Raw genomic sequence first — 24,958 nt, 5'->3', positions numbered from 1 at the left:
CAGTAGGATGTTTACAGGAGGTGCTGTTCACAGAGACATTTTTTCCCTCGAAAGTCCTCATCAGCGGCCTGGGGGGAAGGCAAAGGAAATGCCTGTGGGGACAGGGAGACAGACACCTGTTTCCTGGTGCATTTTGGCTGTTGCTGGTTCTACCTCCTTTCAGACACTAGTCAGGGACAAGGAGCACATTGCAGGCTACGAAGGCCTCTCACCTGCAGGCCTCTCACCAACCGCGTGAGAGGTGGGTGCAGGCCCCTGTCTCCCTGTCTCCAGCTGGGCACTGGATGGCAGGAGAAGTTCACCGTGGAAACTCCTCCCATTCTTGAGGCAGTTGATCTGGTTGTGATCTCCAGGAGGAGCAAAAAGCAGGAAAACAGCCTACAGCCTCCTGTTGCCTGACAGCAGACTGCCTGATATGACAAGAAGGTAAAGGGGGTAGCGCAGTTGACGTTATGCCCCTTCAGATGCTGGGAACCCCGAGTTATGGAGCTTAAGGTGGAGCATGATGGGCTTAGCACAAAGTGTCAATTCTGTCCATGCTGAGACTCGCTGGTGTTGTCATCTTTGGAGTTTTCATGGAGTTTCCTTAGAGATAAACCACTCCCAATTTCCACTGTTGAGCAAAAGGACATTTCATAGGATCATAGAATGGTTTGGGTTGGAAGGGATCTTAAAAACCATCGAGTTCCAACCCCCCTGCCATGGGCGGGGACACCTCCCACTAGACCTAATTGCTGAAAGTCACATCCAACCTGGCCTTGAACACTTCCAGGGAAGGGGCATCCACAACTTCTCTGGGCAACCTGTTCCAATGTCTCACCGCCCTCACAGTAAAGAATTTCTTCCTGATATCCAATCTAAATCTCCCCTCTTTCAATTGAAGACCATTACCCCTTGTCCTATGGCTCCCCTCCCTGATCAAGAGTCCCTCCCCATCTCTCCTGGTGGCCCCTATTAGGTACTGGAAAGCCGCTATAGGGTCTCCTCAGAGCGTTCTCTTCTCCAGGCTGAAAACCCCTATTTATATGAAAGCACAGTGCTTGCCTCCTAGAGCAAGACAAGGACATGGTTGTGGCAGCGCTGCTGAGTTTGCCAAGTGATATCTCCAGCTCAGCACAGACAGGTCTGGGCCTGCTCAGGTCAGGTGAACTTAACGATAAGGAACAGTTTGTTCTCTCTGCCAAGACTGGTGCATGGGACCACTCTGGAGTTCATGTGGAAAGGGGGTGGGGGTAGGGGTCCCCACCAGCAGTACCCCGACCCCTTCACATGCCCTTTCAGCTCGGGGGTACAGGGCTGCCCTATTCCCACCCCTCGCAGCACAGCTCTCCAGTGGGTGCCCCATGTGCTCCCTGGGAGTGCGGGTGACCAACTTATCTTGCTCCCTCCTCATCCGTCAGCCTTTTCCCAAGAGTAAGAGTAGGTTGTCCTTGTCGTCTCTGGGTTTGTGGCATCTAAGAGCAGTTCTGGCACCAGGTTCCTCTCTCACACGGTGGGTTATCCCACCAAAAGAGGACATAGCCAGAACCCCTGGGCTGCTGCACAGCAGGGTTCCTCTCCTTACTGGGGGGATTTGGGGAAGAGTCGCTGCTCCCAGGCAGCTGAGGAAAGAAAGGGGAGAAGTGAGAGAATCAGAAGAGGTTTTTGTTCCCAGAAGAAACAGCTGTGTCCCCAGAGAGCTGAGGACCCCAGGGGAGATATGAAACCTCCCAAAAGGCCCAGCAGTGGGTGTCCCAAAGAGCAGGCAATTCTAGCTGGGGAGATGAGGACTCCACTGTGAGCTGACTGGCCACAGCCCCTTTCCACCACTGGGACCTGCAGGCTGTAAATGCTGAAAACTGCACACAGAAATGAGGATGAAGGAGCTCTCAAGTCATATAAGTGTTCACACGTACTTATTCACACTTGCACACTCACATGTGCATGTACAAATATATACAAGCTCCTGTAAAAACAGACACACATGTGCCCGTCTCCACACACGTATGCCCACTGACACACACACGCACGCACACTGACAACACACACACGCACTTGCTCACCTGTAAAAACATACATGGATGCAAACACGAGCACAGACACACACAGAAGTGCCCTTCTTCACACACACAAACAGGCAGACACTCATTCTCACATGTGCCTACACAAATACAAACACCGAGGCACAAATGCGCCCTCAGGCACAGACAGAGGCAGATGCACAGGAGGAAGCCCAGCCTCTCCCCACACTCTGAGAACCAGGACTCCACCGGCAGCTCTCTGCCCCTGTGCCCTGGCAACTTCAGGCAAGTCCATGTGTGAGAGACAAAGTCAAAGCTGGAGACCATCCCAAATGCTGCAGCTCCAGGGGTTCTCACTTTACAAGTCAAAAGAATCCCACAGTCTGACAAGAACCAACCCATCCCTGGTGATCGCGGTAGGGTAGTTGTGGAAGTCTGGGACCAATTCCAGCTTCAATGCAGGGAGAGGTGCTGTCCTGACACACTTGTGTGGCAGCAAAGGGTTTGTGTGGGGGGGGTGAGCCCCATGGCCTGCAGCTGCCAATGCTGGGGCTGGGACACCAGAGAGGAAGGTGGCCTGATGAAGCTGCCTTCAGATAAATACCCTCTCTTCAAAAGACAAACTACTATTAGTTTGCAGGTGTCATCAGGAGCAGATTTCAGCTGACTGACCCAAGCCCTGACATCTGTCAGTTAACCTGGCTCATTCGAGCTCACAGAGCTGCTCTGCTGAGGTGACCATCTCCTCATCTGCTTTTGGCACTGGCACAGTCTCCACAGCCACAGGAGTGGTGACAGAAGGCTGTGCCCAGCACTGCACAGTCACTGGGAGGAAAAGCCTTGTGTCCTGAGAGGCTCCCACCAGAGCTGGCATTTTCCAAGGGTCCTCACCTGGCCTGGAAGGCTCCCACTCAGGTCCCCCCAACTGTGACCTGCCTCCCTTGGAAGGAGTCCAGCTCCCAGCTGTGCTCTGCAAGTGCAGCACCAGGCAGCAAGGTGCCAGCCGGATGGGTTGGTTAGAAATCTTCTCCAAAAGCAGCTGCAGCATTGCTTAGGCTGAATCAGCTGCTTCTCTTGTTGGCCACCAAGGACTTGGAATGGGTGACCTGCACAGGTCCAGTCCAACCTAAATTGTGCTGTGGAAATAGTAAAGATAGTTGGGTTGGTTGGTTGGTTTATTAAATGCTAAAAATAAGGAAAGGACAAATGCAGATCCTACCTGTGCTGAGGCAACTGAAAATGGAAGGGCTATAGCCCAGTGGGAGGAGTGTTTGTTTGGGTCTGAGTGTGTTTTTTCCCCAATAAGTTTTTCAGAAGCTGATTTATGAGATGGGATGGGAAGCGTGGCAGAAAACATGATTTATTGGTTCTTGAGATAGCTTCTTTAGAACAGAGGAAGACATTCCCTGGTACCTGAGGGGGTGAGAAGGAAAATTGGTGTCAGCAGGGTATTGGGGTGTTGACCATTGTGTTTGTGGGAGCTGCAGCCTTGGCTGTGCTGACAGGAGCTTGGGACTAGACACCGTGCAGGAGCCAGGAGAGGCCAACCCAGCCAAGGGCTTGAGGATGGAGAGAGGGAAGACAGACATCAGGGAAGGAGAGACTCCCAAGGTGTTGCACAGGGGGATTTTTCAGAGAGGTGGGTCCTCAGATGCAGGCCTGTCCCCCTTGAAGCCCTTACCTTGGAAAGGCAGAAGGTGTTGGCTGCAGGAGCAACATGAAGAAAGAAGATGACAGCACAGGCATTTGAGATGTGCCAAGAACAAGCAATTTCTCCTCCCCATTTCATTCTTTGCTCCCCCCGCAGAGTCATTTCCGGCAGCTCTTCTCTCTCGGGGCTCTTGGTGGGGACGTGTGGGTTTTCTGAGTCTCTCTCACAGACGCAGGAGGATCGGTCTCAGCATGCACCTCAGGTATCTCGTCCTCGCTGCCTTCCTGAGGCAACCACTGGGTAAGCATTGGCTTTGACTGGAGGCAGGATTCCTCTTCTTCCCAGGAGACCCTCACCCCCTTAACAGATCTCTGCAGGAGCTGCTCTTGAATTATAGGCAAGAGTTGGGAACATCAGATCACAAATGTGGTTTTACCTGCTATCTCAAGATATTTCTACTGATGGAAAAGAAAAGAGGAGACTGAGAAGAAACAGCTCCTCTCCTGACCATCACAGACCCCTTGCCTTCCTTTTCTCTTGCCAACCATCCACCTCTCGCTGCCTCTCTCTTCTGATCTGTCTGGGCCCGGGGTTTCACAGCCATGTCATTGCAGAAGCTCTTTTCTATCTCGGTAGTACATATTTTCAGACACACAGGGAATTTTGCAAGTTGGTGCAGGGACATGAGAGCTCTCTCATCCCACTCACACTCTTAGTCTGTCCCAGTCTCTCTCCTGGCTGGCACGTGTCATGCAGCTTGCCCAGACTATCAATTCCTCCTGCAAGTCTGCAGTGCCTGGGCTTCCTTTTGCCTCCCTTCCATGACCTTGGAGCCTCCTGAGAGGACAGGGAATGGGGAGCACGATGAAACTTCTAACCGGAGTTCCCTTCATCTCTCACCTGTCTGGAGGTTTTCTGGGGCCCTCACAGGAGGGTCAGACACCACAGGCTGGTTCCCTGGAGACTCCGGGCAGCAGGAGAGCAGAGACCAAAGACCTGGGTGAAAGCACAGCTCTCCTCTGGGAGTAACCTGTGGGAGATAATTGGCATTATTGTGCTGTGGGATCCAAGCTGAGCTGAGGTCTCAGGCCTCCTGCCCAAAGATGCTCACTGCCATGCTGTTCCCATCCATGGGGCTCTTGCTGCAGAGAAAGGCACAGGGAGTCTTCTCCTCTGACATTTTGCCTCTGCCCTTGTTTTACATCTCAGAGCCTTTCCCTGCACAGTCACTGTTCCTTGATTTCTTCCAGGCACCATGGGACAGGTCACTGTCACCCAGCAAGAAGGAGAAGTCACAGTGAAGCAGAGAGACTCCTTCCAAACCACCTGCACGTACCAGAGCTCCTACTTTGAAGGCTTGCTCTGGTACCAGCAGAGAAAAGGACAAGGTCCCCAGCTGGTCTCCTCACAGGCATCAGGTGGCCGCAAGCGCAGTGGCCGTTTCACCACTGAGCTGAACACCACGGGGAAATACAGCCTCCTGCAGCTGAAGGAAGTCGAGGTCTCTGACAGTGCCTTGTACCTCTGTGCTGTGCAAGACACCCCGGTGCAGGGAGCTTCCTTGGCTGTGCAAGAACCCAGGGGAGGGGGAGGGTGTGTCTGTGCAAGGCTGAGGTTGGGGGAAGGAGCCCTCGGGTGTCATCTGGCAGCACTACTGCACATGCAGTGTTCTGCAGGACAAGATCCTCTTCCAGGAGAGGACACTGTCAGTGGCCTGAGAAGAAAGAGAAGGTGGTGAAAGTCTCTAAGGTCATTGCGGTGCCCTGTCTGATGGGAGCTGGGGTTGTGTGAGAGACATGAGTGCCCTCAGGTGTGGCCTGGCCACGCTGGTTTTAACATCAACCTATGAGTCCCCTCAGCCCTGCACATCTGTGTAACTGCTGGTCTGTGCAGGGAACTCTTTTCGGGTAGAGGATGAAGAGGAGTCCTGCCATGCTCCCTCATTTTCATAGTTTTGGCTGGATTGGCCAACCAGAATGACAGATGGCCCCTCACTCGCTCCTCTTCAAAGAGAAGATAGGAAGAGATAATGAGATTTATGAATTTTGAGAAAGTAAACTACTTCAATGACAATATTAATAAATATTGAAATAATAGATAATAATAATAAGAAAAATAATAAGATGAAAAAAGGGGAAAAAGGAAAAACAGTATACAGTATATACAAAACCGTATAAAGCTGACGACCACAACACCAGCAGGCACAGGGAAATGTCACAGACTGGACTTGGCGACGGACAGGAGCTGGATTTTGGATCTGGAGTCAGGGATGCTCGGATCGGGATCAAAGGCAGATGAACAGACAGGGTCCTCCTCAGACATTGTCTGTTGAAGAAAGAAAGTTGACCCTTTGATCCCTCAGCCTTTATACTGAGCACGGTGCAGATGGAATGGAATACCCTGTTGGTCAGTTTTGGGTCACCTGTCCTGTCCGCTCCTGCCTACAGGTGTGACCCCTCTACACTTTCCTGCTTCTGTTGCTCTAAAAGGGCTAATAATGAAGTTACCTGACCTTGGTTGTTATAGCAGTAAATATAAACAAGAGCCTCTCTGCATGCCATTCCTTGGTATAATCATGTCTTCTCACGGTGAGAGTGGACAGTTTTTGAACAATATGCTGTTAACGTCAGATTTGAGTTAGTTAGAAGAGGCCCAGCTTACAAAGCAAAATTACTGAACAGAAAATGGTTTCTGTTTTACCTCAAACCAGGACACTCATTCAGGGGACATGTGGGAGGATGAGGAGGAGAAGGTCAGGGGCTGTTTTGAAGGCTTTTTCTTATGCCATCGTCACTCCTGCATCCTTTGGGGCCATCTTCTGACTGAGGTTCTTTTCCCAGCACAGGGCTATCCAGAGCAGGAGGAATTCCCTTCCACACAGGCCTCAAAGCACCCAGCAGCACCAAGCTCCTCCCTAAGGGAAAGCAGTGGTCAGTCTCCCTACTGCAGGACATGCTCTGAGGCCAGCGGATCGTATGTGAGCAGAGATGCTGGAATACAGGGCCTGATACCCACTGGCTGTGCTGGAGCTCCGTAACGTCTTCCTCAGCTCCAAGAGACAGTGGCTGGAAGAGGCCCATTGCCCTGTGTCCCACCCTCCCCTTCCTCTTCTGCTTGTGCCCCCACCTTGTCCCCCACCACCCAAGGCAATGTCTTTCTTCCTTGGTAATATGAGACAGCGTCCACCAAGAAAAGGATTACGTGGAGGCAGAGGTGAGGATGCAGAAAACTTTAATGAGACCGAAGTGGGAAACAAGTTCACTTGTAGAGGAGGCGGCCAGAGCAGGGAGAGGACAAGAAGCTGCTGAAAGCAGCTGAGATCACCTAGGCCTTTCCACAGGGGAAGAGATGCCAGCAGACGTCCGACATTGTCTTTGTGTGTCTTACAGCCCAGAAGAACAGAAGACAAGAGATGGGAGAAAGAATCAGGCAGGGAAGTTAGATTTTGTCCATGTTTTCAGAGAGCCCCAGCAGGTCTCCTTTGGAAGGGCAGCACTGGATGCTCAGCCTCTCTGAAATCGATGGCCAGGAGCTCTGTCTTCAGTCCAGCACCAGGTTCCTGGAGGTCCTTGTCAGGGCTGTCACCAGTTGATTTAGCAGGGGGGGCACCTTCTGCCATAGTAGCAGCTGGAAATGCCAGAGAGGTCACAGCACCCAGAGGTGATGGGCACTCCATCACAGCTGAGGATGCTGCCAACAGCAGCAGAGGTGGAGGATCCCACCACAGTGTTCTGAGGGAAGGAGCTGAGGATGGGTCCGGGCAGGGCCACCACCACGGGGGAGGGCTGGATGACGATGGTGGAGTTCTGGCACTGCCTGACACAGGGCTCGTTGCAGCTGTTGGCCAGTGGGGTCGGGCCACAGGGCCGGCAGGGCTGGCACTGGTTGTAGCAGGACATGTCTCTGGGCTGCAGGTGCACCTGGGAGAGAGGGTAAAGAGGCAGTAGAGCACAGGCACACACGAGGAGCAGTCTACCAGGAGTCTGTCCCTCCACCACAAGCATGTCAAAAGCACCTGCTGAGCCAGAAGTCAGAAACTGTGCAGTGGGGCAAAAGGGTTTCCAGACACAGTTCTCTAAGGATCGTCCATGCCCAACCAGGCTGCTGCCAGTATTTTCAGTGAAGGACAACCTCAGCCAAGATCCAGATTCTCTTTGCAAAGTAAAGTAGCGTCGCCAGACCCAAGGAGGCCTCTGCCTGTCTCTTAAGAGAACAGCTCCCTCAACCAAGTCCCAGACACTGAGTCAGGCGTTCACTCCTCTTCACCCTCTCATAGGAAGCAGCACCACAGCCCACCCCTGGACGGAGGAGTACAGATCTGCATGAGCAGAAAACGACATGGGGAAAGGGCTTCAGACTCACCTGGCTCTCAAGGAGAAGGAGGAGAGAGAAGTGGATGAGAGAGCGAGGGGTTGGGCTGGCTTTTGTGGTGGCCCTGACCTGTCGCAGGCCCAGAGGAAGCTTCTGCAGAAGTGGCCATTTTCTAAGCTGCTCATGAGGAGCAGAAAACATCCCAGCTAATGACATGGGATGGGTGGTTGTTTTCCCCGATGCCGCCTTCTCATTTCCTGGCTTACGCTGTTCACCTTCCCTCACAGAGGCTTCTTCTGAGTGCTGGGACTGAGAGACCCCATAATTTCTGGGGCAGGAATGTGTCAGTGCCTGCTGAAGCCTCAGCTCAGGTGCCGGATGGGTGCAGTGCAGGCAAGTGATGTTGGCCTGGGGCACCCTGGTGGGGTTGCCCATGGCTGCAGTGACAGGAAGGGACCCACCTGCTCCCAACCCTGGAATCTTTGGCTGGTCACCCAAGGGCTTCCCTGCGTGAGGATGTGTCTTGTCTTTCTCTCCCAACTCACTCCAGTGGTCACTTGTAGGGTGCAGGTGGGCTGCTCTGCTGGGTTTCATGGACTCTTTTTATCTTTTAGCCAGGAAACTAAGCAGCCTTCCCCAACTCTGGGTATTGAGGGCTGCAAAATTTATTTCACCCATTATTTCAATGCTGCTGAAAAATAAATTTACATGGGCCCTCTGCCACCACCAGGATATTATGGGTGGAGAGCATCAGGATTGAAGAAAAAAATCAAGTCTTGGCATGGCACACAGATAATCAGAAGATTTTTGACTTCCAAATAATCTGACTGTTACCATTGTCTACAAGATGTACAAATTTTGAGGGAGGCCTCCAGTTTGCTTAAGTATTCCCTCAAGTTATCCTCTTCCAACGATATTTGTTCCCAGTCTCAAGGACATAGGATTCCTCAATATTGATCTTGCTTGTAAAGACTGAGGCCAAGAAGGCTTTCAGCCCTTCAGCCTTTCCATGTCCTGTGTTGCCAGCCTGCGCAGCATCACAGAAGGGCCATTCCTTCATCAGTGGGACCACAAATCCCCAGCCTTTCTTTTGTCACCCGTGCCCTTAAAGAAGCCCTTCTTGCTGCCTTTGACCCCTGTTTTCAGAGTCACTTCCAGCTGGGCTTTGGCTTTGCTAACCTCATCCCTGCACGCTTTGGACAGTGTCCCTGGATTCCTCCCAGGTTAACTGTGCTTGCTTCGTTCTTGTGTTTCAATTTGGCCAGGAGCTCCTAGTTCATGCATGCAGGCCTCCTTGCATGCTTTCCTGACTTTCTGCTCATTGGGATGGACTGCCGTTGAGCTTGGAAGAGGTGGTCCTTGAATATTAACCAGACGTCTTGGGCCTCTGTTGCCTCCAGACCTTTCTCCCACAGCAATTTTCCAAGCTGATCTTTAAAGACACCAAAGTCTGCTGTCCTACAGGCCCAGGTTGTGAGCTTGCTGTTTACCCTCCTCCCTCCCCTTGGAATCCACCATTTCATTGTCACTGCAGCCCAGGCTGTCTTTGATCTTCACATCTGTGACAAGCCCTCCCTTCTTGGTATGTATGAGATCCAGCAGAACATCTGTCACAGAATCACGGAATCATGGAATTGTCAGAGTTGGAAGGGACCTCTAGAGATCATCTAGTCCAACTCCCCTGCTAAAGCAGGATTGCCCAGAGCACATTACTCAGGACTGCATCCAGGTGGGTCTTGAAAATCTCCAGAGAAAGGGGACTCCACACCCTCCCTGGGCAGCCTGTTCCAGGGCTCTGTCACCCTCACCAGAAAGAAGTTTTTCCTCATATTTGGATGGAACTTCCCATGTTCCAGCTTGTGCCCGTTTCCCCTCGTCCTGTCACTGGGAACCACTGAGAAGAGTCCGGCTCCATCCTTCTCCAAACCACCCTTTAGATACTTGTAAGCATTAATAAGGTCTCCCCTCAGCCTTCTCTTCTCCAGGCTAAAGAATCCCAGTTCCCTCGGCCTTACTTCATCAGGGAGATGCTCCAATCCCTTAATTGTCTTTGTTGCCCTATGCTGGACTCTTTCCAAACCAGTAGTTCCCTGTCTCTCTTGAACTGGGGAGGCCAGAACTGGATGCAGTATTCCAGTTGTGGCCTCACCAGTGCAGAGTAGAGGGGGAGAATGACCTCCCTCGACCTACTGGCCACACTCTTCCCTATGCAGCCCGGGATTCCATTGGCCCTCTTGGTGACAAGGGCACATTGCTGGCTCATGGGTAGTTTACTATCTACCAGGACCCCCAGATCCTTCTCCTTAGAAATGTTCTCCATCAGGTCCACCCCTAACCTATATTGGTGTCTGGCATTCTTCCTCCCCAGGTGCAGGACCCTACACTTGTCCTTGTTGAACCTCATTAAGTTCTTCTCTGCCCAGCTCTCCAGCCTGTCCAGGTGATGCTGGGTGGCGGCACAGCCCTCTGGAGTGTCAGCCAGTCCTCATTGGATCCTTTATCACTTGGGTGATGAAGTTGTCATCCATGTACTCCAGGAGCCTCCTGGCTTGCTCATGTCCTGCTGTGCTGTCTCCCTCCAGATGATATTCACGTGGTTGAAGTTCCCAATGAGAACCAGGGACTGTGAATGTGAGACTGCTCCCGTTTGCCTGTGAAGGGTCTCATCTGCTGGTTCTTTGTTGCCAGGCAGGCTACAGGCGACACCCACTACAATGTCCTCTTTATCTCTCTGCTCTTTAAGGCTTACCCACAAGCTCTCAGTTGGCACATCACCCACCCCCAGGATTGTCCCCTGCAAATCTGCTTTCAGGAGTCTACAAGTGGTATGCAGTTTTTAAGAACCACCTTTCAAAAGCACAGGAGCAGGCAATTCCATTGTGTCTCAAATTAAGCAAGCGGGGCAGAAGACCCCATGGAAAAAAGAACTTGTACAATCTGTGGAAGGGAGGTGAGGCTTCACAGGGAAGGTAGAGAGCTGTGGTTCACATATGGAGAGAGAAGGCAGGAAAGGCCAAAGCTCAGTTAGAGTTGAAAGTGGCCCATTGTGTGTCAGAAACAAGAAAGGTTTTTTTAGGTGCACTGATAGCAAGAAGAGGTGTCAAGAAAACATTGGGCCAATACTTGTTGAAGGTGCTCACCCGAGTAATAGAGATGAAGGAAAACTTGAGGCATCCAATACAGTTTTTGCCTCCATTTTTAATAATACTGACAGACCTTGGGCTGCCCAGTGCACTGAGTTGGAGAGCCCCGAGTGCAGGAACAGTGACTTCCCATTTGTAAGGGACCAGTTGTATCATCTGGTCGTTCATACATCCACAAGGACAGATGGGAATCATGCCAGAGAACTGAAGGAACTGGCAGATGTTACAGCAGGAACCCCTAAATGATCTACCAAAGATCTTGGGAGTCTGGGGAGGTCCCTGATGACTGGAAGCCAGACAATGTTAGGCCAACTTACAAGAAGGGCATGAAGCAGGACCCAGGAAACTACAGACCTGTCAGTCTGACCTCAGTCCATGGAAAAAAATTATGGAGAAGGTCATACTGGGTGCTATTGAATGGTTTTTGACAAACAATGCAATCATCAGGCACAGTCAACAAAGGGAAAGTCCTGTCGAACTAATTTGATATCATTTGATGATAAGGTCACCCGCCCAGTGCTTGAAGGGAAAGCCGTGGATGGTATTTTTGTGGATCTTAGTAAGGCTTTTGATAGTGTCCCTCACAGCATCATTCTGGAGAAGTTGTCCGTCTGTGGGATGAGCAGGTACATGGTGTGCTGGGTGAAGAACTCGCTGAAAGGCAGGGCTCAAAAGGTTGTAGTGAATGAGGCTACATCAAAGTAAAGACTAGCAACCCCGGTGTTCCTCAGTGTCCAATTCTAGGGCCAGTTCTGTTCAATGATTTTGTCAGTGATGTGGATGCAGGAGTTGAATGTACCAGGAGACATTTTGCTGCTGATACCAAACTGGGAGGTACCATTAACTCTCTGGAGGGACAGGAGGCCTTGCAGAGGGATCTAGATAAACTGAAGTATTGGGCAATCATTAATGGCATGAAATTAAACAAATCCAAATGACAGATTCTGCATGTGGGATGGAGTAACACCAGACCCAAGTCTAAATTGGGAGAGGAATGGCTGGAGCAGCCGTGCAGAAAGGGATCTGGGGGTGCTGGTTGACAGCAGGCTCAACAGGAGTCAGGCGTGTGCGCTGTCAGCCAGAGGGCAAAGCACATCCTGGAGGGCATTAACACAGTCCAACCAGCTGGTGAGGAGAGGAGATCATCCCACTATATTTAGCATTGGGGCGGCCTGCCCTTGAGTTCTGTGTGTAGTTCTGGGCTCCACAAATTCAGAAGGAAGTGAAGGTCCTTGACTGCGTCCAGAGGAGGGCAACAAAGCCTGGGAAAGGGCTGGAAGGAATGTCCTGTGAGGAGTGGCCAAGGACTTTGGGCTTGCCTGGTTTGGAGAAGAGGAGTCTGAGGGGTGACCTCATGGCTCTCTACAGCTTCCCGAGAAAGGGAAGTGGAGAGAGAGGTGCTGATCTCTTCTCCCTGGGATCCAGGGATAGAACACATGGGAATGGTTCAAATCTGCATCAGGGGAGGTTCTAACATGACATTATTAAACATTTCATTACAGAGTAATCAAACACTGGAACAGGCTTCCTAGAGCAATGGAGCATCAGTAAATGCCCAAAGCCTGTTAGTGTTCAAGAGGCATTTGGACAAAACCCTTAATTACATGGTCTAACTTTTGGTCAGCCCTGAAGTGGTCAGGCAGTTGAACTATATGGCTGTTGTAGGTCCTTCCCAACTGTAATATTCCATTCTAGTCTAGTCTAGTCTAGTCTTGTTCTGTTTTATTCTTATTGTGTTCTTCTCTCCGTCTCTCCTATCCTATTCTATCCGATCCTATTTCTTGTTCTGTTCTGTTATTATATTATATTACATTACCTTCTATTATATTATGTTATATTATATTATATTATATTATATTATATTATATTATATTATATTATATTATATTATATTATATTCCATTCCATTCCATTCCATTCCATTCCATTCCATCCTTCACTTCCATCCTTCACTTCCCCAGAGGATGCACTTACCTTAATACTAGGGGTACACACTCCCTGCTTCTCCGCTGCAAATGGGGTCTGGGGCTCATCAAGCTGCTGCACCCCAGAGAAAATCCTGACTGTCAAACTTTCACATTCCCTGATGCTGTGCAGGAGACTTGCAAGTGCTTGCCCACTGCCGAATGCCCACCGCTTGCTGCCTGTTGTGCCTGAGAATATTCTGTGGTCCTACAGGTGCTGGCAAATGCTGTACCGGGAAGTGCTCTGGAAAGATGTTTTTATTGAATTTGTGGAAGGCTTAAGTTTTGTTCTTTTGCTCCTTTACAGGGCTTTTGGTGAAGCAGGGATGGAGTATGTGGAAAAAATGTACCTGGTACCTGTGAAGTAGCTGGAGAAGCTATAGGTTGTGCCATTACCTGGGGAAGACATGAGGGCTGATGCTGTCCTCTCTTTGGATGCTGAAATGAGGGACATTCTTCAGACACCAGGTCTGGTGTGCCACGAGAAAGCTTAGGTGTATACAGATACTTGTCAAACATAGTTATCCCACAGGAAGCAGAGTGACCAGAAAAGGGGTAAAATAGCTGCTGCTTTTCCAGAAGAAAACAAGACAGAGGTGGGAAAACCCCCTGGAGACTCCTGAGGACTCCAGCCCTCTTGTTCAGGAAGTGCCTGGTATTACACATCCATGGTATTGGAGGAATTTGCAATTTCTCCTCGGTGAACTAGGGCAGCACAAGCATATTTCTTCTTGGGAAAACCAGGGAAGTTTTGTGTACAAAAGGGATGGCAATAAGGGGTCCCACCCGCTTGATTGAGACCAGTGTGTCCTTCAGACTTGTGGCCCATCTGAGAAGACCAAAGGGCTGGAATGTTTTTATGAAAGCCATGGCTGCCATTGCTGCAGTGGTTCTGAGTGTGCTTGGTCTCATTGGCCCTGTGTTGCCACCTGACTCAGCACTGCCTCCCACAGAACCTACCAGAAGTGGTGCTCCCATCCTCAACCCATGCAGGAATGACCTTGTCCTGCAGTTCTGGTGCTGGAAGGGGATTGTGTGATGACAAACTCCCACACCACAGGATCCCATGCTCTGGAGATGTGAGATGGCCTTGGCAGTTGTCAGGATTCCTCTTCACATGACAAGGTGTTCTGAAGCCAAGGGGTTATTTCTGAGCAGAGTCTCAGCAAGGCAAGGACTGATGGCCGTTGGCAGTGGAGTAACTAGGGATGTCTTCCTCAGCGTCAAGAGGCAGTGTCTGAAAGAGGACTCTGCAGTGTGTCCCACCCTCCAATGCCTCGAGGAGTGATAAAGGGTTCCCCTGGGCCCCCACCTAATTCCTCATGCAAAGGAACGGTTTTCTCCTTCTGCAGTCAGCATACAGATGGAAGGACCACATAAAGGACACAGGCAGGGTTGCAGCAATTGTTTAATGAGTCTAAAGAGGGAAATGAGGTCACACCAAGTGGAAGCCCCCAGTGTGGGGAGCTGAAGGAGCAGGCAAGAATGTGTTCCCCTTTTGCTGTGGCAGAGTTCCCACAGGGCATCTGTTGATGTGCCCAGCAAAGGGAGACAGGCTGCAGGTCCCTCCAGGCTGGTTGCTGGGGTCTCACAACAGACTTTGATGGGAACACCAGAAAACAAAGAAAAGAGATAAAAAGAGTGAGAGGAAAAAAAGAACAGGAAGGGTAGACATTGGCCGTGTTTAGAGAGCCCAGGTTGACATCTTCCCATCTGCCCTTGCAGGGCAAGCCAGAGATGGTGAGCTGCTCTTAAAACAACGGCATGTAGTTTAATCCTCTGTCCAGCACCATGTTCTGAGTTCCGAGGGGTCCCTGTATGAGGCCACTGCTTGCATCTTTAGCAGGGAGGGCATCTGCTGCCACAGTAGCGGCTGGTGATGCAGGAGAGGTCACAGCAGGCAGAGTTGATGGGGACTCCGTCACAGCTGAGGATGCTGCCAACAGCAGCAGAGGTGGAGGATCCCACCACGGTGTTTTGAGGGAAGGAGCTGAGGATGGGGCCAGAAAGGGTCACCACCACAGGGGAAGGCTGGATGACGACGGTGGAGTTCTGGCACTGCCTGACACAGGGCTCATTGCAGCTGTTGGCCAGCGGGGTCGGGCCGCAGGGCTGGCAGCAGGGCTGACACTGGTCGTAGCAGGACATGCCTTGGGTTCAGAGGTGCACCTGAGAGAAAGGGCAGGGAAGAAGAATAACACAGGCATTCATTCCTGTCACTGTACCATGAAGGAGCTAAGAATGTGCAGGGCTTGGAGATCGAGACTGTGCCTTGATATATGAGGACTTGTTGGCCTCATCCTTACAGAGCCTAAAAAGAGTCACCAGTCACTCTGACACTACTTTCTGACCCCTGAGTCCAGAAGCCACCTCTGCACAGTGTCAGCCTCCCTCCATGTCTACCCTTCTCCCTGCTTCCCTCTCCCGTGACAAGCAGCCCCGTGACCTGGCATAGAGCAAAGCTAGCGTCAACTGAGAGGTCCACTGAAGTGTGACTTCACTGAAGTGAAGTCCACTCAAAAAGTCCTCCTTTTTGAGACAGTGGAGAAGGAGAAGGGCGTTCTGACTCACCTGGGTCCAAAGCAGAAGGAGGCAAGAGGAGTGGATGTGAGAGCAAGGACCTGGGCTGGCTTTTGTCATGGACCTTACTGCCCCCAGGCTGCCAGAGGCTTCCCTTGGAGGGGTGATTATTTGCTGACAAGCTCATCTTGAATGCAAAACATCCCGGCTAATGCAATGGGCTCTGTTTTTTCTTCCTGAATTGGTGTCTTTCCATTTCCTGCTTTATGCCAAGCCCATTTCCCAGTGGAGGCATCTTTTGTGTGACAGGATGAAAGGCCAAGCATTTTTGGTGCAAAACACCTGATTGTGGGCAGAGGACTCATCTCACGCTCACACGCTCACATCCATGCTCACCTGCATGAAGGCACGTGCGTGCGCTAAAACACAAACCCACTCATGAACAGACGTGACCAAACACACACTCCATTTGTGCACACTCACACTTGCATGTGCATTGCCTCAGGCGTGAGTGCACACACACACAGACACAGGTATGTATGAATGCACACACAGCCATAACCAGAGGAACATGAATGTGACAACGAACATGCACACATGGGATCACAAATCTGTGCATGATTCCATGCCGGTGTGCCTGAGCCTGTGTGTGTCTCAGCTGCTGTCCCACTGGGATGTCCAGAACTGACCTCTTTGCAACAAGGGCTGTCCATGGAGTGTAAAGTTCTTGAGTCCATCTCCCCTCCTGAATTGCCTGTCTGCCTGGACTCAGGTCCAACTTGGAGACAGTGCAGCCAAGGTTTCCCTCCCTCCCTGTCATGACTTTGGGGACACCATTGTCAGGGAGCTCTGCTGGGAGAGCTCAGCCAGGGTTGATTCCCCTCTCTGTGGAGCTGCTCCTGAGCTGAGGCTCTAGTGTATCTGAGGGCAAAGCGCGTTGCTTTCTCATGAGGTAAAGGGAACCGTGGACGAGAAAAGGGCAAGAGATGTGTGTAGCGAGAGTTTAGCAAGACCTTTGTCAGCCTCTCTCATTCTTCCTTTATGACCAAACTGGAGATGAATGGGCTCAGTAAGAGACTGATCAGGTGGATGAAAATTATCTGGACCAGCAGGCACAAAGAGTTGTGACCCGTGGTGCAGAGCCCACCTGGCAGACACGTACTAGTGGGGTCTTTCAGGGATTGGCAGTAGGACCAAGACTCCAATGTTTTCATGAACACTGTGAGCAGTGAGAAGGTTGGTGCTTCCTGTAGGTTTGGGGATGACACCCAAGCGCAGGGAAAAGGCAGGAAGCTGATCTGTGTTAGCCAAATTGTTCCCAGCAGGTCCAGGATCTTCCTGTTCAAAAGAAACAGAGAAGGTGGCCAAGACTCTGGAAGTGCTCTGGGACAGGAGCAGAGGCAAGGAAGAGCTGCTGGAACATGGGGAGTTCTAGTTCAGGCACAGGCTAAAAGAAAGAAATAGAAGAAGGTGGTGTTTCCCAGCGAGGTTGTGCAGTCTCCACTGAGGTGTTTAAGGCTGAAGCAAGCATGGCTTTGGGCAATCTCATCTAATGGGAGCTGTTCCAAGCAGCAGGGTGATCAAGATGACCTCAGGAGGTCCCTTCTCAGCCATATCCTGACTCTGTGGCAGCCACCAACCCTTTCCCGGTTCTCCCTGACCCTTGCCCGCCCATGGGCACACTTGTCCTCACATTCCGTCTGCCACAACACAGTTTTGAGGCATGGTGCTGGGACTGCAGAGCAGCAGCTGAAGGCAGGCTCTCAGCCTCCTCACTCCCACCCACAGGAAATCCGTGGCTGCTGGTTCCAGCCCCGGAGCTGGGAGACAGCTCAGGGAAGCTGGTGCATGGCCGGGGCCAAGGCCCTGCTGCTGTGCCAGGCTGCAGCTGGCGCTGTGCCGGCTTCTCCTTGCTGGAGGAGGACGGGGAGAGTCCCTTTGGCAGTTGCCGCAAGTGGTGCCCGTGCGGAGCCCCTGAGCCCTCTCAGGCCGGGCGAGCCCCCGAGCGGCGCCGGCGCAGGGCTGAGCCCCGGGGCGGAGCTGGCGGAGGGGAGAGGAGAGGAGGCGGCGGAGAGGAGGCGCGGCGGCCGGAGCAGAGAGCCGGGGCTGGCGGGGCGCAGCGAGGCGCGGGCGGCGGAGCGGCGGGATGCGGCGGTGCCGGGGCGCAGGGCTGGCGGGGCTGGCCGCGCTGCTCCTGGGTGCGTGGGGCTGGCGGCGGCGGATAGGGGCCGAGGCTGTGCCCGGGCTGTTCCCCGGGGAACCTAGCGCCGACTCTCCTTCCTCAATGTCTCTCTCCCCCTTCTGCCTCTCTGCCATCTCTCGTTCCCTTTCCCATGTCCCTGCTTTCCCTCTTTCTTCACCACCTCTTTTGGTACGAGCATGCTTTCATGTTCACCTGATTTTTCATGCACCCTATACTTCCCCTGTGCAATCATTAGTCCTTATTGCACTGAATATAGCCCTCTCCTTCAGTGTGACAAGCCCTCTCGCTGTGTAACCTTCCTCTCTTCATCCACCCACCATCCTAGCCACCCATCTTTTATCCCAGCTCTCCATACACCTACCATCCTTCAGCCCTCTTCCTACTCTTTGGGGCCCCTGTCTCATCCCTCCCTCTGCTTCTTTCATACCTGTAGACAAAAGTCTGTTTACTTGCACAGTGCCAGTATTCCATACATCCACTTACCTCCCTCTGCACTCAGCATTTTCTTGCTCTGATTTCAGCCCTTCGTCCTTCACTGTAACATCCCCAATTCTCCTGTCCCCTCTCACCCTCCATCCATCCATGCAGCTGGCTTTCATTCTGTCTCTCCATGCATCAATTTCAAATTCCCTCCCAGACATCTTGTTTCGCTTAACACACCCACACCAGGATCATTGAACGCATCCCCGTCCATTGCAACTGGTACTGCCTCCTGGCCCCCCTTCTGAACGATTTCTTGGGAAAAAGAACAAACAGCCCTGGGTGATGGTTCATGATCTTTGTCCTTTCTTGCTCCTTTCTCTCCAGTGGCTGCGGGCAGAGCCCAGGAGCAGCAGGAGCCGTCGGCAGAGACCACCGAGGGCACCGCCATCAGCATCAACTGCTCACACCCCGACATACAGACCCGGGACATGATCTACTGGTACCGTCAGCTCCCGGGCCGAGGACCCCATTCGTCGTGAGCGTTCACAAAGACTCAAAAGAGCTACCGGATCCGCCGGGGTGGCTGCGGGTGGCGGCAGACCGCCGGTCCAGCGCCCTGTGGCTCGCCCGGCCCCGGCGCGGGGACGCGGCGGTGTATTACTGCGCCCTGGGAGACACGGGGAGAGGAGCCGGGGCTGCGGCCGGGCAGGAACCGCCGCGGGCGGGGCCGGGCGTGTGTGTCGGGGGCGGGGGGACATCCCCGGGCGGGCGCGCCAGGGGGCGCTGCCGCTCCGCCCGCCGGGACCGCCCCGCCCGGCCCCGCGCCCCGGGGCGCTTCCCCCGACCCACCGGCACCGGGACCCTCCAGGCCCCACATCCCCGCAGCTCCGGGAAGTTCCCCCGATTCGGCTCCGGAGCTCCCCACCGGGCAGAAACCCTCTCTTACCCCTCACTTGGCAGAGACCCTCCTGCCCACGGGCAGCCTGACAGATCTCGCTCCCGCCCCACGGACCGGCCACTGCTGCTGCTCCACGGCCAAGGGCTGGGCATCTCTTCCATCCCACTGACAACGCCAGGCACTCTTAGAACAGAAAAACCCAGCTGATACAGGGCCCATACAAGCCCTTTCTTTGAAACCTCAACCACAATGGTTCCGTGCTGGTAACTTTGTAAATTGGTTCAGATACACAATTACAAATGGAATCCTCCAGCTCCACTCTCTGCTTCTGGGGTGCTCATCCTGAACTTGCAAAGGCATCCTGTAGAGCTGGCAGTTCTACATCAGCACCAACACAAGAAGGAGATGCCTTCAAGTGTATCCCACAGTGCCTGGTGATCGGGATATAGAGCTTGGGTCACAAGATTCCCCTCATCCTCAGACTGAGAGCCTTTGGTGTTGAAGGGAAGTCCAGGAGACGGGAGAGAAGCTTGAGCTGGGCACTTGTTCAAAGACACCTCTGAGGCTCAATTTCAGACCTGAGGAGAGAGCCACAAAGAGATCTGCTTAGTTGCCCTATGGGGCTGAAGCTCCCTGGGGAGAGCTGGAAAGATGCCTCTGGGCATGGGCTCCTGGGCCCAGCCAGTCCCCAGAGAGGCCTGTGTGGCTGTAGGAGCTGAGACAGTGGTGACAGTCCATGTTCACAGGCTTCAGGGGCAGAGAGGCAAGGCTCAGCCTCTTCCTTGCCTCAGCCGATGTCTGTTGTGGCAGCCATAGTTGTATTCCAAAGGAACTCCTGGCAGGTTTGCAGTCACTGGAGAGCAGAGGGCAGCCCACCGTCCTTCTGACATGGCCTCGACTGGACAACAGGACCCTGAAGGCCTTGTGGGAGCGAGGTTGTGAATGGGGGCTGCTGTGACAATAACCTGCCTCCTGCAGTCCCTGCCAACTGTGTGAGAAAGGCCCTGGGTGACAAGGAGCCCCACTCCAGGCAGCAGACACCGGAATACCCTGTGTATTGAGGTTCTGGGGACCAGGGTGGGACAAGCAGCTGAAGGCTGTGGGTAATGTGGGAAGGAGAAGGGACAAAGAGCAACTGCCTGTAAAACAGAAAGCTGTGTTTCCATGTCCTCCCCCTACCAGAGTGAGGGAGTGTGTCTGTCCCTGTGTGGATAGTTTCTGCAGCAGATGCTCTTCACAAAGATGTTTCTCTTCAGGTTCCTCCTTTATGGTCAGAGAAGAAGGGAGAGAGTGTGTGACACCTGGGTGCAGGCACTTCAGTGTGTGCCTGGTCCTCTCTCCATCCTGACCGTCCCAGGGACAGGATGGACATGGGTGCATGCAGGGGTTCCTTCTCCACCTCCTGCAAAGTTGGGTGCAGGCCTGTGCAGCTGGCCAAGTGGTGGGTGACAGGAGAAATTCTCAAGGCCTGCCTGTCTCTTTGATGGACAGTACTTAAACCATGAGTCTGTTCTCTCTCTCAAGGGCCTTCTTATATTCGAGGCTGGGGGACAGACCCAAAGAAGCCCGTCTGGAGCAGCAGGGAGGGAGTTTTGCTCCACCCTCTGGGCTGTGCTTTGGAGGCCTCTTTGATCTGGCAGAGGCTGAAGAAGAGGTGAAGGTGCAAGCATCAGGTCCTTCATGCTGGCAGGTCCCTTGGCACTGCATGAAGGGAGAGCGTGACATGGTCCTGATTTTCCTGGCAGCCCTGGTGGAACTGGCAGACTTTGGTGAGATGTGACTTTCAGGCTGGGGAGCATGAGGCAAGAGTTTCTGTGGCTGGTGGTGGAAGGAAAGAGACATGAGTCCTGATTCCGTGGGGGACCTGGGAATGTTTCTTTAGGGAGAGCAGGGTGTGTAGCTGGGTATGGTAAATAATGTGGGAGATGACAGGAGTAATGGGTATCAAAGGAGGAATAAGACCTCACCCTAAATTTGCAGGAGCTCAGCACTCCTCTGAATGTACTTCTGTTGCTAAAGGAGACACCAGCAGTTAACGTAGCTGAGAGGCAGATATGGAGACAATCAGTGGACTGAAAGACTGAAAGATCATTGCTGAAAAGCAGGATGATCTGGGGGGTGAAAAGTGGCAAGAACCTGCAGAAAGAATGTGCAGGGACAGACAGCTCCGCATTTCTGATGCACGGAAAAGTGAGATGGAAAGTGGGGACAGTGAACAAGCTGATGAAGTGACAGACAGAGAGATCCAGAGGCAAGCAAAGCTGAAAGCCCTCTCTGGTTTGACAGGTCATGCCCAAAAGGACTCTGTGCTCCAGTTCCCACCACAAATGACCATCCAGGCAGGACACAACGCGACTCTGCACTGCAATTTCTCCACCAGCTATGACAATCCCTCCATCTTCTGGTACCAGCAGCACCAGAGCCAGTCCCCTCAGAGGCTGCTCTGGGTGTACAAAGGGAAATCTCAGGTGGATTCAGGGAGGTTCTTCTCTACAATGTTTGTGGAGACCTCCCAGGTGATTCTGCATGTGCAGAACACCAAGCTCCAGGACAGCGGAGCCTATTTCTGTGCACTGAGCCCACACTGGTGCCCACAGCTGGCAGCGGTGCACAGAAAGGTGGGGGTGCTCTGAGGCGTGGTTCCTTCCCTGCCACTGCTTGCATGGAGCTCTGAGCTCAGCCTGCCCAGCAGGGGCACCTGGGGTTGTGGTGAGGCTGGGCCTCTGCCTCACCAAAGCCCTGGCTGCTGTGACACACATGCCAGCGTGACTTGTACAGCTGCACCTAGAACCAGGGTCTTTGATGATGAAGAGTCCAAGAAACGCGACTTGGGGCAGGCCCTTTGTAGGCTACACCACAAAGAAGCCAAACCAGGCTTGTAAATAACCAGGCTTATTAAAATATCAGGTACCCCAGAGTGAGAACTCAGGGCAAGAAACCCATCAGCATGTCTTCTTCCCTTTGACTTTTGTCTCCACTGATGACCACAGCTGTCTACACTGTCCACAACCTCAACACTGTTCTGGACTTGACAGAGGCATCTTCTGCAAGCCCTGTGTCCAAGGCTTCAATGTGGTTGAGGGGAGACTGATCTGTGTTTGGTGTGAGGGGGAGATGCAGCTGAGGAGAGTAATGTGCCCCTTCACCTTTCAGCCCCTTCACCCACACAAAAGCTTTCACCCTGACATCCATCTGTCTTCAAGCTCTTTGGCCATGGAGATGGGGTTTAACCGTGGGATGGGGGTGTTTAGAAGGCTAAGTATAGGTGGGCTTATTGCTTGGTGAGGACGGGGAACTGGTGACAAATGACATGGAAAAGGCTGACGTACTCAAAGCCTATTTCTCCTCAGATTTTACTGGTACGGCTTCTCCTCAGGCCTACCACATCCCTGAGCCTCCCCACAGACATGAGCACAGCCAGAGGAAAATGTACATGAGCACAATCATGCAGGCAACCCACTGAAAACACGGACTCCTGACACCAGCTCTCAGCCCCTCGAGAGAGCTCTTGGCAAGTCCTTCAGAGCCTACAGGTAAGGAAGGAATCAGTCACTGGCCAGTCCCATCAGCTTTAATGAGCTCAAGGGTTTGGCAGTGGTTCAGTCAGCTGCTGTCTCACTGTAGGAAAGAAAGAAACCAAAGTGGAGCTGAAGCTGTCATGGCCTTCCCAGACACAGAGCCTCTCCACGTCTCAGGTCTGTGTGTCAAGGATAATATGAAAACTAGAGAACATCCCCATTGCTACAACCCCCCAAAGAATTCCCATATTACAAGGAAAAGAAAATCCTGCAGCATTGGAAACTCCCATTTCACCTTGTTGATGTCCTCAAGGGTCTGGAAACAGGCCCTGCCCTTGCAAAGGGAGCGGTGCCACAGTGACACACTCATGTGGCAGCAGAAGGGTGTGTGTCTGGGACAAGCCAGCCTCCCCTCAGGCTACAGACACTGAGGCTGGGACATCACAAGGGATGGAGGAGTCAACCTGTCTCTAGACACACTTGATGTCTACAGTCACTCTCTGTGTCTCTAGACTCACTCTGTCTTCAAAAGGCAGAGAAATGCAGGAGCAACATTAATTTACAGACCAGCTGAACACATGGTTTGGCTGCCCTGGGAATAACCATGCATTCTTTTGACATTTTCCCCAGTTTTAAGAGATGTGCTGGCCTTTTTTCCTCTTGTGTTTTCCAGGCAGGTGCAGGTGGTGTCACTGCCTGGAGCAAGAGGGAGCTGCCTGCAGCCTCCTCTGTCACCATGAGCTGGCTGAGTTTCTCTTGCAGCCAAGGTTCCTGATGGTAAAAATAACACATAAATGGTAAAAACAACACATAAAAATACAGGAGCGAGAGCCAAATCAAACAAATGTTTTGCACCAGGAGCTGCTGGTTTGTTTTGAGTCCCATAAGAAAGGAACTTTGCAACCCCACACTCTCCCCCTGCTACCCCAGAGCAGCTCTGGCCACAACCACCTTCCTCAGTAGCTCATGGGGCTTCTGCCCACTCAGGACCTCCTGCCTTCCTGGGCATTTGTGGGCCCCTCAGCTCCATGAGATGGTCCTCAAAAGAGGAATCACTGCAAGGGTGTCCCAACCTCAAACTCCTCTCTGAATGGAGAAGAGTCTCCTTAACCTCTTACACCCTGCCACACCAGAGCAACACCCTTCTCCTTTGGCTGCTTGCAGCGTGTCCTCAGAGGGAAGGACCACATGGAGGCCAGGCTTGAATGCAGCAGAACTTTAATGCGTCAAAAGAGGGAAACAAAATCACTCCAGGTGTGGGGCAGCAGTTCATGAAGCCCTGGGGGCTCTGTGATCCTTGACTGTGAAGTTCTTGCATGATGTCTGTCTGCCTGCCCCATAGAATGAGATGGTCCTCAACAGGTGTGCCTTGTAGAGACCTTTCTGCCAAAAGGAACCAAAGTATACAAAGAAAAGGGAGAGAAAGGCAAAGCCATTCAGCTGTACTGCAAACACATCCCAAATCTCAATCCTTTACCCAGCACCATATTCTGAGTTCCTAGAGGTGTCTCCCTGGGGCTTTCCCAGCATCTTTATCAGAGGAGGGACCTTCTGCCATAGTAGCGGCTGGAAATGCCAGAGAGGTCACAGCACCCAGAGGTGATGGGCACTCCATCACAGCTGAGGATGCTGCCAACAGCAGCAGAGGTGGAGGATCCCACCACGGTGTTCTGAGGGAAGGAGCTGAGGATGGGTCCGGGCAGGGTCACCACCACAGCAGGAGGTTCAATGATGACAGTGGAGTTCTGGCACTGCCTGACACAGGGCTCGTTGCAGCTGTTGGCCAGTGGGGTTGGGCCACAGGGCCGGCAGGGCAGGCACTGGTTGTAGCAGGACATGTCTTGGAGCTGGAGGTGCACCTGGGAGAGAAGAAGGGAGGAAGCAGAGAACAAGGTTGGGTGAGGAGCAGCCTGGTTACCCTGTCACAAAGGAGCCAAGACCACTACTGAGTGGGGAACTGGAAGCTCAGGCAGGAGACTCACAGTCTTCATCACCCTACAAAGAGCAGCCTGGCCCACTGAGGGTTTCTCCTAGAGCATAAACCAAAAGCCCCATCATCCAAATCTCAGATTCTCTCTAAGCAGACCTTCTCCCTGCTTCCCTCTATCGTGACAAGAAGATGCAAACCAAAGGACAGGAGAGAGCCAATATCAGATGAGCGATCTTACTTTGGAAGAGAGAAAAAAAGAGCTTCAGACTCACCTGGTTCCCAAGGAGAAGGCGGCAAGAGAAGTGAATGAGAGAGCAGGGACCTGCGCTGGCTTTTATACCTGCCCTTCATTGCCGCAGGACCAGAGGTGCCCTTTGCAGAGGTAACAATTTTCTGA

The 24,958-nt window shown here is 52.6% G+C and overlaps 1 protein-coding gene across 1 annotated transcript; it reads right to left on the bottom strand.

The window, feature by feature from the left end:
* Positions 1-7,244: 7,244 nt before the first annotated feature.
* On the bottom strand, positions 7,245-24,872 carry LOC141474657 (feather keratin Cos2-3-like). The gene is made up of 2 exons (XM_074162665.1): positions 24,834-24,872; positions 7,245-7,571 (listed from the first exon to the last, which is right to left on the bottom strand). The coding sequence occupies exon 2, from the start codon at positions 7,548-7,550 to the stop codon at positions 7,245-7,247; it is 306 nt and encodes a 101-aa protein (XP_074018766.1). The 5' UTR covers positions 7,551-7,571; positions 24,834-24,872.
* Positions 24,873-24,958: the final 86 nt, after the last annotated feature.

Source organism: Numenius arquata, chromosome 23 (assembly GCF_964106895.1).
Source record: "Numenius arquata chromosome 23, bNumArq3.hap1.1, whole genome shotgun sequence".
Taxonomy (NCBI): domain Eukaryota; kingdom Metazoa; phylum Chordata; class Aves; order Charadriiformes; family Scolopacidae; genus Numenius; species Numenius arquata.
This window is presented reverse-complemented; position numbering and strand designations above follow the sequence as displayed.